Source organism: Oculina patagonica, chromosome 5, assembly GCF_052425735.1.
Source record: "Oculina patagonica isolate OP01 chromosome 5, crgOcupat, whole genome shotgun sequence".
Lineage (NCBI taxonomy): Eukaryota > Metazoa > Cnidaria > Anthozoa > Scleractinia > Oculinidae > Oculina > Oculina patagonica.
The window spans coordinates 31,090,908-31,103,640 of NC_135762.1; the positions used below are offsets into that span (position 1 = coordinate 31,090,908).

General features: G+C 37.9%; 1 protein-coding gene and 1 pseudogene across 4 annotated transcripts in view; both read right to left on the minus strand.

The window, feature by feature from the left end:
• LOC144654284 (uncharacterized) overlaps nucleotides 1–12,733 on the minus strand; it is a 115,698-nt gene that overhangs the window by 86,098 nt on the left and 16,867 nt on the right. The window contains exons 1-3 of one of the 3 annotated variants that reach the window (XM_078514379.1): nucleotides 5,612–5,688; nucleotides 4,068–4,141; nucleotides 1,344–2,118 (exon numbers count right to left, since the gene is read on the minus strand). The exons of 1 other annotated variant lie outside the window; for it this stretch is intronic. In XM_078514379.1, the coding sequence (XP_078370505.1) occupies nucleotides 1,344–2,050 (707 nt within the window). In that variant the 5' untranslated portion in view covers nucleotides 2,051–2,118; nucleotides 4,068–4,141; nucleotides 5,612–5,688. One more of the 3 variants, XM_078514383.1, reaches the window with a different exon arrangement.
• The window catches only part of LOC144654482 (uncharacterized), a 48,464-nt pseudogene that overhangs the window by 5,909 nt on the left and 29,822 nt on the right, over nucleotides 1–12,733 (minus strand). The gene's annotated exons all lie outside the window — the stretch shown is intronic.

The following is a 12,733-nucleotide window of genomic DNA, read 5'->3' on the forward strand; positions in this document are numbered from 1 at the left end:
AATTGGTCAACGTAAAATGCATAAAAGCGAGACATTGAAACGAGAATCGTTTCTTTCATGTCAGTTTCTCCCTTTTCTTTTGCAAACGACTGAATTAGTTTATGCACAGAGAATTTATCAGAATTGAAACAACAATCAATAAGAGATTTCCGCTGAAGTCTTCGCAGTACTTTCTCTGCTTCCGTTGTTCTTGTTATCCACAAAACAGCTGCAGCAATCTTGAAATCAAACTGCGCCGGAAGAATACACAGTGCAACCAAAGATTCTTGTTCTTTACTAGAGAGTCTCTGGAAAGACGAGTCGAATAAGGTTTTCAATCTCAGATTGCTTGGATAATCTGGGTCGTCCAACATTTCAACAATGTTATCTGAACTCTTCATGAACTCATCAAGATATTGACTGCATCGAGCGAAATCTTCAGAAATGGAAGAACACAATAACTTTATGGCTAGAGGCACCTGCCCACAGATTTGCGAAACTTTTGTTAAGTGCTCGCTTCCGGAAGCAGTTCTCGGGCCAGGGCTTGAGATGATAAACTATCTAATTGTCTTATTCTGACAGCCTCGTGTCTCTGGAAATGTAGATTCAAAAAAGACAACGACTCCCTTGTGGTTAGAAGGAAGTTGACCTTGTCACTGCGATTGAGAAGATCGCCAATCAAATTGATAACCTCTTCCTTTACGTTTGGCACGCCACATTCAAACAGGTCATCAGCATTGTCGAGGATTATAACACAGCGATCTGATAGTCTGCCAAAAATTACACCAAGCTCATCATCAGTTGATAAACGCTGTAATTTATCAGTTTCAAGTGTCTCAGACTGTCGGAGAAGGCTGAGAAATTTTGATGTTAAATCGCTTTTTGACTTAAGCCCACGTAATGAGAGAAAGTAGACGGGCAGGTCACGTGCTTGAAGAGTATGTCCCACGGCTATTGCAATAGACGTTTTTCCGAACCCTGGTGATCCCCAGACTGAGACGAGTCGGGTTGATTCGGAAGTCATGTGACCAACAATTTCGTCACATTCGGTCTCGCGGCCAGTGAAGTGAGGGACCTTTGGGGGGAGATTTGATCTTGGTAGAAATGTTTTAGTTCCTAGCAAACACAAAACAATAAAAGTTCTTCAGGTTAATAAACGATTTTCTTTTTGACAAATATATAGTAGATCGGTTTCAATATGGTTCACATGATTAAACATTTGTTTAACCTTAAGCCCTAACTAGAGTTCTCAGATTTTACCTGATTGTTCAGTCGTCTTCAGTTCCTCAATCTTCTGGTTGATCTCGGCAATTTTTTCATTCATCATGATTTCTTGGTTGGCAGCAGTTGACTTAATATCTAACCTCACACCCACTAGTTCATCCTTCACGCCAGTTAGTTCATCTTTCACATTTTCCTTGAGGAATTTGCTTTCTGTCTGAAGCTCCTTTTTGATGTCATCTTCTAGCTGACAAACTCTTTGTGTAGGAAAGTCAGACTCAGTCAAACTCCCAACGGCATCAATAGGGTCAGTCGTGACTCCAAGAGCTTTGATCGCGTTTTTGGTGTGTTGAATGTATTGATCAAATGTCTTTTTGTCAATATCGGAGCTGGATGAGTGACAAAAAGCATTCCTTAGAAGTCGCAGTTGATCAATCGCCAGTGCAAACGTTTCAGCATTATTTCCGCTCGGGCTGACAACAGATAAATGAAACGTTCCATGAGGTAGTTTGCAGGGCTTCACGTACAAATCACTGAGTGTCCTGTAAAGACCTGTACTGTCTGGCAAAGCGAAGGACCGCGCGAAGATCGTGGCCTGGAACAGGGCTGTACAATCCCATTCGTCATAGGAGAGGTGTGTGGGTACTTTGGTTTTGCCACCCTCTGTAGCGAGAAACATGTTCCGCACAGTAATGGAGTCATCCCAGGGCTGGTAACCAGAAAGATGTGCAAAGGAATTGTACCACATGTGTTTGAAGGTTTGGCGTAAGGCTTTCGGGAACTCATTCAGCACGACAAAAGCAAACTTGAAATAGTTCAACTGTTCGTTGGTAAAGGGCTGTAGAGCCATTATTGATGGTGACGAACTAATTTCAGTGCAAAACTTGTGTTTATATCATCGGGATGATTTTACTGTCCCTGTTGAAAGAACAGCAGCGAAGAATTTTTTACGGCCTAAGAACCTCCACCAAAAATAGTTTAGTTTCTGTTATTTGGTCTTTGTCACGATTGATTTATTCTAAGGGAAATCTATACCTGTTGGAAATTTAAAAATGATTCCTACATCTATCAATGCAGTGATATCTCTCAATGATGGGTATTGACCGACAGTAATAGTACACCGTCAGGGAGAGTTGTCCGCCTTACATAGCCTGGCGTCGGGTTTGTTGCACCAGTACCTCTGAGACAGTGAGGATGAGAGCTTTTTGTCAAGAGAATGTATTTTTTTTATATATATATTGAGACTTAATTCAATCCAGGAACATGTGCTGCACGTTAAAGTTCCCAACCTCGTGGTTAAAGTTGACATGCTTAATGCATACGTTGAAAGGAACTGACTCTGAAGGTGGCTATTTGCTAGTCTTAATACACAGATTGCTAACAAAATCATGTTGGCCGTCATATTTAACACCTCCTGGTTACTTTGAATAAAGTTGTTGGAGCGGCGTTCCTCTAAGTATTTCGACTTATAGCCAATATCAAGCATCTGAACTGGCCGTTGAATTATTTAAAACAGAGGGTCTCAATATGAACAAAAACATGTTATGGCCAAATTTTTTTTTTTTTAAAAAAGAAAAAAACTGAAACGTTTTAACCGCCAGTTAGCCGTATGTTAACCGTAACGACTAAGCCAAAAAATTCGACTTAGAGTCATATGACCTGAAACCAAGAGATTATGATATACTCTCTTCACGTGGTAATCAGCGGCAAAATAATTTGAAATAAAAATAGGCGTTTTAAAACAACAGAAGTTGACTTTTATGTTTTTAAAACAATGGGAATTAATGTTTAAAACGTCTGTTAACCGTTACGTAAAGAAATTAACCGTTAGTTATAATAAGTGATGGTTTTCCTGATATCTTATCTATGAAAGTATTAATCTAAAGTTTTTTTTCAATATGACGTAGCTTACTGTAAGTTGATGATATTTACATAATTCATAACTAAAATAAAATTTACTTACAGTCAAAATTTCTAAAACTGCAGTGACAGATCCAGAGGGGTGAATTAGGCAGCTTGCTACCCCTTCCTCTATACCTATCAACAATATATAAATAACCACATTAAAAAAGAAAAATATAGCAATGGTTGTTGATAATTTTAACTAAGAAATCAAATAAAAATATTTGCTAACATCCACCCCCCCCCCCCCTCCACCCCTAGTGTTCTATATTCCTGCCTGATAGACGTTTTGCAATATGGTCACACTCTCTTTTTCATGTCTTTGATAACTGTTGTTGTGGTCATATGCCTTGAAAAAAGGTCTGGATGGGGTTTAAAAGGGCTTTGTCACGGATTTCAACAGATGTTTGAACAGCAAAAAATATATTTTTCTAGTGTTGTAGGAAACCTAAAAATAATGGTCTATTTTTATTAACAATTGCTAGATTAGAGCGCTGAAACTGCTGACAAGCGTCTTTGGCTGCAGACGGTTTGTAGTAGGATGAAAATGGATTACAACGCGAAAATTGAAGCTAAACTTCTCAAGTTGTTTCTGCGTGTCTTCAAAGAATCGATATTTATAGCCGCGGCTGGATTTCTCTCCGCAAATGAAGGTTATATCTACCTTTAGATGTTCAAAGATAATGTTTTTCATGGGTTAAGTTACCTATAACTAGTTCCAGAACACTTTAAACAGGGACCTTCATCTCAAATAAGATGATAAATGAATCGTTTCATACACTGAAACATATCTTAAAAATAATTAAAATGACAATTACATCTTCACTATCATATAATAAGTGATGATTTTCCTGATATCTTTTCTATAAAAGTATCAATCTAAAAGTTTTTTTTTTCAGTATGACTAGCACCTACTGTATTAAATTGATAAAATTTACATAATTCATAACTAAAAATTTACTTACAGTCCAAATTTCTAAAATTGCAGTGACAGATCCAGAGGGGTGAATTAGGTGGCTTGCTACCCCTCCCTCTATACCTACCAAAAAAATATAAATAAGAAATGGAAATGATTGTTGATGATTTTAACTAAAAATATAACCTTGATTATTCACTGATGGTAAATAAGGTTTACTTATTTTACTCCTTTCAGCAACACGATCAAAGCGCGACCATGCAAAATGTTCGAGATGGCAGCAACTACCATCATGCTATTTACGTATAACGAATACGTCTGAAGCCTTCGATTTTTCTCAACATCGTTTCAGAGGATAATATATCGTATTGCATCGGCAAAGGAAGATTGTTTTCGCTTCGTTTATGATAAATGTTCGACTGGATTCGATTGGATTTCAAGAGCTGGTTCTATTTACTATTACCATAGTTACAGAAAAAATTGTAGAATAACCAAAAGGTTAAAAAAAACATAAATTGCGGTAGCTAAATTGTATTCTTTTCTTTTCGAGTATTATAAAGCACAAGCACAATAATATTAAATACAAACAGATCACTATATTAATATATCAAATCGCTTAGACTTCGTCAAAGCTTTAATACAAGTATAATGATTTCCATATTAGTATAAGTATAAGTAATTCTAATATAATTAAGTATTTCTTGATTTAACGGAATCCTGGAGAAGATTTTCATCGAGGGGAAGGGAAATATATAAGCTTATTTCGTTTGTCACTATAGTGAATAGTGAATTTAAGCTTAGTGGTGCGAAAAGACGACTCAAAATTACAAACTGTTATACTTTAATTACTAACGTTACTAACTGCGACCGAAAAATGTTCATCCAGGCCTTTTATATCGCTTTCTGAAATATCTAGAATTTCTCTAAAATCGTCTCCAAAAATAAAACGATCGTTTGCATTGTCCGCCATTTTGAATGAACTTGTACACTCGGCACAAAGAGTACCCTCTACTAACTATGCTTTTACCAAACCTTTCACCATCAAATTCAATCAGCGAACTGTATATATTCGGTTAAATTCGATAGCTAATCGAACTTTCCATTTAAAAGTCCCATGATTATATCGGTGGAAATCTGTTCAGCGTGAAGGACCGCAATTCCCTCAGATTTATTAATTTATTTAAACTTTGTGATATTATATCAATGGGAAATAAAGAAATGGATATAATGCCTGTTGTTTTCGGAGAGGTACCCTAAATGTGTTTTTGGCCGTTACGGAAAATCAGCTACGATTTGCGCAGAAAGGCGACAACAGCTCGCAAATTCGAGTAATAAAATTTCGTAATTCCCTTTATCTGTCACTTTGATATTCAGCTAAAAGTTCGAACAGATAAAACCGTGTATAGTTTACACAAACATCCTTTTGAAAAGCCCTTAACGATATGGTAAAAGAGAGCAACGACATTCCAAGACTTTCGCTAAAAGTTTCTCTTTGGGTGCTCCTGGAGTAAACATGCATTGCGATAGATAATGACCTACAGTCTGTTTCCGCTTGGGATATCTTGCAACCAATCTTACAATATTATCACTTACCCTCAGCGTTATTGATGTCCCTTTGAAGAAACAAGAACTCTGCGCACGATTTCGGACAGGCTAAGTGAACAACATACGAGAGGTTTTAAAGAAATTCCGTAGAATTTCGAGTAAACAAACCTTTCTGGGAATTCAATCCACTGGCATGATAAAAGCCTATAAAACATCTGAAAAGAGAAAGGTCAAAAAGCCATTCTCGTGACTATGGGCCTTTTGCTCGCGATTGAAATCGAAAGCGGGGGTGTCCCTTGCAACATTAGACTGAATAAACAAGCCCTGTGTTGCGCGCGTGATGTGAACGAGTGGAGATAAATGACAGAGCGATTAAGTTTGACAGGGAAAATATCCACTTTTATTGATAGTGCGACAAAAGATTGATTGTGTTTTTATCTCATCTTTTATGACTTGTCCACTCTTTAGATATTTTGTACACAACGCGACTGCTCCTGATTTAAACATGCAAACAGGGCCTTTTGCAAATTGTGAAAATGCGATGCAGCGAATAGTTCCGAACAGCGAGTTGTACGAATAGTCACGACGAGTAGTCGTGACGAATTAGAGACATGTAGTTCCCAGTACCTCGCAACAACGTGGGATTTTCCCGCTAAAATGGATGCTTGGTAGGAGAGAAGTTATAAATGATAAACGGAATTTCTTATGTTTTATACCGTTGAAAATGCGTATTCATTAGCTTGTTATTGTTTTCTGTGTTTTCTTGCCGGTGATCGACAGCCCCAGGCAGAGTCCAGAAAAGAAAAGGAAGACACAACTTTATAACACAACTTCTATTGTCTTGTCACATCGATAAACTTAAGGGCCTGTTTACATGATTCAGGAATGACTTTCATTCCGGAACGAAACTCGTTCCTGAAAGAAGTTCGTTCTGCATTTACATGACCGAGTCGACCCGTTCAACCAAAGGCATTTTCACGTGTGCGGTTTTCACGCGAGATCAAAACAAGGTGGCGCATTTAAAAATAAAACTTAAGGTAAAAGCTGTTAAAATTGATATTAAACGATCTGCTCGATCATCATCAGAGTGACGTTCAGTATCAATTTTAACAGCTCTTACCTTGGCGCATGTTTCGCGCAAACATGTTTTTGTGCCCATTAATGGTCGTATCTGCAATTTCAACGAGCAATTTGACCATAGAGCTGCTTTTTGGGGCTAAACAGTAAATGCTATTACGTTTTTCACTCTAAATTAAAACGGTCACACGAGTTGCGATTTCATCTCGGAACGAAATTCGTTCTGTGTTTACATGATACCAGAAAGAAATGTCATTCCAGAACGAAACTTTTTTTTCCGGAAAGAGAACCGGATTGAACTCATTCCGGAATTACTTATTGACATTCATATCGGCATCGTGTAAACAGATACAGAGAAATATATGGGGATGGAATGGTCTCGTTCCGGAATGAAAGTCATTCCGGAATCATCATGTAAACAGGCCCTAATTACAGAACTCTTTTCTCTCATTTGAATTTTGTTTTGCTGATAGGACGTACCTCGCATCGCGATTCATGAGAATTAAATGTGAGTAGATATAGATAAAGTTTATGGTCAGTCGGCATTGAGATCAATAAAAGTGATTCATTATATAGTTACTGTCAATTAGATCTTGACTTGCACTCTCATTTAGAGTGAGCGGACAAGCATATGATAAAAAATTTGCTTGAACTTCTAGATTGCTCTGTGTATGTGGCGGTAAATTTTTAGAAACCCTGTAGGCTTATTCACGGCGACTATTTACGACTATTCGTCACTATTCGCGACTATTCAACGACTATTCGTCACTATTCGCACTATTCGTACTATTCGCTATTCGAGTTTTCCAGACTCCCAATTCCGCGTTGACAAAGCAGTGTCCACCTTTCTAATAATTATGTACTTTATCTATCTACAGACGACACAGAGGAAGCCATATGGTCTTTTTTATATATTTACGTAGAAAAATGTCCCTGGTAGGAGGGTTACCCTCGACCTCCATACAAAGCCACCCCAAGCGAGAGAACGTTTCATACATTGTTTAAGTATAAAGAGCAGCGACCTGTTTACATGAGAAATCGCAAAATTTGTTCATTCGCTCAGTTGAAGGGTGAGCCTAGGGATAGGCCAACTTTCCTCCATGCAAACAAGAACTCTTTTGGCTCGCCTTCTACGGACCTGTCTGAACATACAGAGCATGCGTGAACCGGGCAGCAGTTTTCTGCTCGGTTGGCAGTAGCAACTCTTCTCATATAAACGATCGAAGCAGCTCGTGAGAGAGGGAAACCCAAGCACCTACTAGGAACAACTTTTCTTCATACAAGTAGGCTCTAAGTACCGTAAAATTCGTGGAAATTTTATTTGGCGCACTTTTTGCTTTGTGTGAATCACAATCGAGTTCCACACTTGATATTATACACAATCTGACAAACGACGTGGAAACTGAGCAGACACCACTTTTTACCTTGACCAGGGGGACTCCCATATGAAAGAGACGGGAATAATCGTCGGAAAATTTGAATTTAACCTCTTAAGGAGACCAATCTAGGCGTTGCTTAAACTCTTTTGGACCCCAGCCCTGAAAGATAAAATTTTTTATGCCTTTTCTGACCAAAGACGTTTTTTTAACGTTGAACGGTTAAAAATTTATTGTCTATTTGAAAACGAATTCTATTGTATAACCTTTCATACAAGAATATACAGACCAGAGCAACTGGCATTAACCGGGGGACGGTGGTGGAGGGATAACAAGCAAAAATAACGATGTACTTATGTTGGAAAGGGATTGAAGATAATTAAATAAACAAAGGATAACACAATTTTAAAATTTAGACGTTTTGGGTGTCTAAAATATGACATCACATGTTTACATTTGCAAAAGGAGGGAACTTTTTCGGGAGATTTGTACCTTCTCAAAGACATGGGAGCTCGACTTATAACGGTAAGTCTACAGGGGATTCGGCTCTACTCCGTCCCTCTACAGAGGGACCTGAATGAGTAAAAAGGAAGTTGGGATTTGGGCACATTTTCAATGGGAAAATGAGATCTGGGCCTCTGGGACGGGGAATAACAAACAAAAAATAATGGAACTGGGACTGGGATTCGAGAGAACTTGAGAACGCATATTTGGGGCGCTCCCTCCCTCTCTTTTAGACCCTCACTACGTACAGTTAAAAGATCAAAGCACTTCCGGTCTTCTAGTAGCCACGATGAAGTTAGTGTCGAAATCGTTTTTCCCTTTAAGGTCGGGACACAATAGGCAACAACTCGCGCCGTATGTAGTGCTTCAAAACAAGTCGCTGCGACAAGGCGATTGTTCGGTGCACACGCAACAGAACTTCGAAGAGTGGGAATGTGAAAAAGAATGTCGCAAAAATGCACCATGTCACACGAGGCAACATGTTTCAGCAACTTGTCCCCTCGACACGTTGCAGCGACTTGTCGCCTAGTGTGCCCGATCTTTAAGATAATCAGTAATTGGTCGAAACAAAACAACTCGAGCAATATATCAATTGCAGAGATCATTTTTACAAATTCAAACTAAGAACTTGTTTTGCAGTCTGATCAGGCAAGAACCCTACAAGACACTAAGGATATATAGCAGATATAGGTCGTTTAAACAGCTAGCTATAGGTCCACCCCTTTGCAATTTTGCAACATATTAGTAAGTTTTTTCCAAGTTTCAGATCGGATAATGAACTAAGAACGTGTTACCAACAATATCTCATAAAAACCAATGTCAGGAGTACTAAGTACTTTAAGTACATAATACCTTCAATACTTTTATTTCAATTTGTAACAATAAGTTCGGAATTCCTTTCACGTTCAGCTCGTGGAAACGCGACCGACAAGGTTTTGAGAAAAAATACTAATTTGTTATACTTTAAATTACTAATTAATAAATTGATAACTGCTATAAATTTTTTCTATCAAATCCATAACAAAGACCCTTTAACTCACGATCGAGTAACTCTAGTAGTCACACACAATATCACAATAAAGTACACGAATAAATGAATTAACATTCCGTTTAACTGTGTTTGATGATACAAACAGCTTCAAATAATATCTCATAATAAAAATATATCACGAGAAGTGAAGACAGATTACAAAAAGCTTAGTTCAAAAACATCTAAAAAATTTTAGATGGCTTTATAGTCTACAAGTAGATTCTGGATCTTGTAAGCAGATACATCAATTTTCAGCCAAAGTCAAGGTTTGTTCAATTTTCAATAAAGAAATTATGCCAAAGTCAAGGTTTGTTAGACTGTAGATTCTGGATCTCGTAAGCAGATGCATCAATTTTCAATGAAGAAATTATGCCAAAGTCAAGGTTTGTTAGACTGCAAAACAGTTGTGTTTTTTTTTCTCTAAATTTTTTAACAAGCACCGAGTCTCACCTGTGCCAAAGCCAGTAACACGCAAACCGAGGCAGTTGCCTAGGTAAAAATTGTGTATTCATTGTTTTATTTTATTTTTTCATGTTCCTGTAAGATTATATGCATTACCAGTAAGTAAGAAAGTAAATATTAAAAGAGTGTTTCTTTTTCTGATTTGGCAAAAAAAGCATTTCCAGTCTTCTTGATTTCGAATATAAACCCCAGAGCAGCAATCAGACCACTCGCAATTGCCTCGGTTGTCAGACAAATCTGGCTACGGGCCTGTTCACACTCCGATTTTGACACTGGCTCAAGGCCTTTAGTTCGAAGACAAAGCGCGTTCGAAACACGACTGTTTTGTGGTCTACAGGGCCGTAACTAGCAAGAGGCAAGACGATGCACCTGCCTCGTCTAGATTTTAACCCAAAGTTAAAAAAATATATATGTTTAGTTGGGAAATTAATCCTCAGTTGAACAAGAGAATTTTTTTCAAGAAATACACCATGAAAAATGTCCAAGAAAGAGATTTCCAAATTTTCTGGAGGGTTGCTCTCAGAAACTCTTTGCAAGATCTTGCCTCGTTTGTGCCAAAGATCTGTTTACGGCTAGGGCTTTCCACAAGTTGCTCAGCAACTTTTTTGGCAACTTTTCATGATTCGAGCAACTTTTTTCCCTTCGAGCAACTTTTTTTCTCATGAGCAACCTGTTGCATTTTGAGCAATTTCCAGACCGAAGATCTCCGAAGATAATCCGAGAGTTGTTAAAAGGCAATACGAACGTTTCCGAAGATTTACGGAGTTTGCCGAAGACATTTCAACTTTCAGCTCATTTTGCATAAACACATTACAAATCTCATCAGCAAACATGACGTCATTGATATCTTCACGATATTTCTAAGTTAAAGAAATCCTTGTTATTTAACAAATTTTTTCCTTTTAAGGAAAAAATTTGTACTTCTTTTGCTGTACAATTGCATAAAACTGCTTGGAAATCTTACTCTCAAAGGGAAATTAGCATATTAGTCCAGGAGCAAATGTCGCTGAAAAAAGTTCCGTGGGAATTTCGTGAAGATTTTTGCCGACCAGTGTAAAAGTGTTGTGGAGGGCCTAAGGGACCCGATAAATGTTGTTGGCACTTTTGTAACCCGTGCAGACGGTTTCTATGGGGCGTTTAAATGTGCCCTGTGTGGCTCAGCATGAAAACGAGGCTGAAGTTCTAAATTGCTTCGCGCAAGCTCTAAATTGGTTGAAATATTGCCGTTTTTTGTATTTTAGGATGAAATTTTCCTAGTCCTTAAAATTGTGAAATGAAAATACTATGTTTGCACTAATTATACTGGTCACAGGTCTTAGCCCTATTGAGACCCGGGGGAGGGGGCTTTTCACGCCTGCGCTGACTTTGAACGCTTATAACTTTTTCAGGATTTAACCAAACGCTGCCAAACTTTGCGAGATTATCTAAAATTTATCCGAGAATAATTTCGTGGGATAGATTGTTGTTTCAGGAACTTGACATCACCACGGCAACGGCATTTTGACTGGCATGTTTTTCCAAATTTGTAATTTTCGTGTTTCTGTTAATGAAAATTAACTTAAATGCAAATATTTTCACCTTTTTACGGTTCGTAAGCACAGTTTTATTGATTTTAAGTACTTTGCAGTACTTTTGGGTGGTTTTCTTGCGTTTAGGAAAATTTTTGAAATCCAAGATGGCGGATCCAATATGGCGGCTGTTTTGACATTGTGATGTACTTGAATTGCACGTGATGTTACGTAGTCATCCCTCGTAACGTATACAAAAAGATAGATGTTCAGACATATATACATCCTATTAGCTTTATTGTGATTGCCGAAAGTTATTCTAGAAGCTACGTGGTGGTGGGGTGCGGGGGTTCCCTCGGTCCAAGAAAGTCCAAAAAAAGCCCGGTCTGAAGGGCCGAGCTAGGTTTTTTTTTAATTTTTTAAAAGCTGCCCTAAATGGCAAGCTTTGAAACAACTGATTACTTCCAATATCAAATTAAGATTCTTAGATATTAATTAATTTCGTATATTGTTTAAAACTGTTAAAACCTCGACATGTTAAGTTTAAAATTAACAATAACTGCAGCAACAGAAACCTATTGGGTGTGAACTATAAGAGGTCAAAGATGCCCATTATTTTGCAAAATGCCCTAATAGAATGAAGTGCGATTCTTTCGGCTCTGAACGTGGACAAAGAGGAAAATCAATCATTTATTGAACTTTTGTTTCTTAGGTGTTTCAAAACTAGACTGCTTTTATGTCTACGTAGTGAAAACCGGGTGAAAATTAATGGTAGAAAAAAAAACCGTTGTCATAACTTTAAGAAGCCTTGAGGTCTATAGAAATTTTTTCATGGCAACAAGGAAGTGAACAAGAAACCGCGATAGGATGGGATACCACTCTTGATCATATCAACCGTTGCATGAAGGTTGCAGGAGGACTTATTCAATTGGGATCACTCTAAACCTAAGTGCTAGAGCAAAGTTTTTCTTAAGGCAAAGCAAATGGCTGCGATGTCTTCAGTGATGCAGCTTTTCATAACGCGAAGACAGAGTTATTGATTGGTTGTTGACCACAATGCGGAACTTTGCTACCCCGTTTAAAGAAAAGAGTAAAGAACTTAAAAATTGTAGTAGCCAAAGTAGTCATGATCATGCCTGAAGCGATGAAGAGTGATCTTTGCCATAAAAGTGAGAGAGATAGGGCACTTTGTAAGATCTTTGCTAAAGACAGA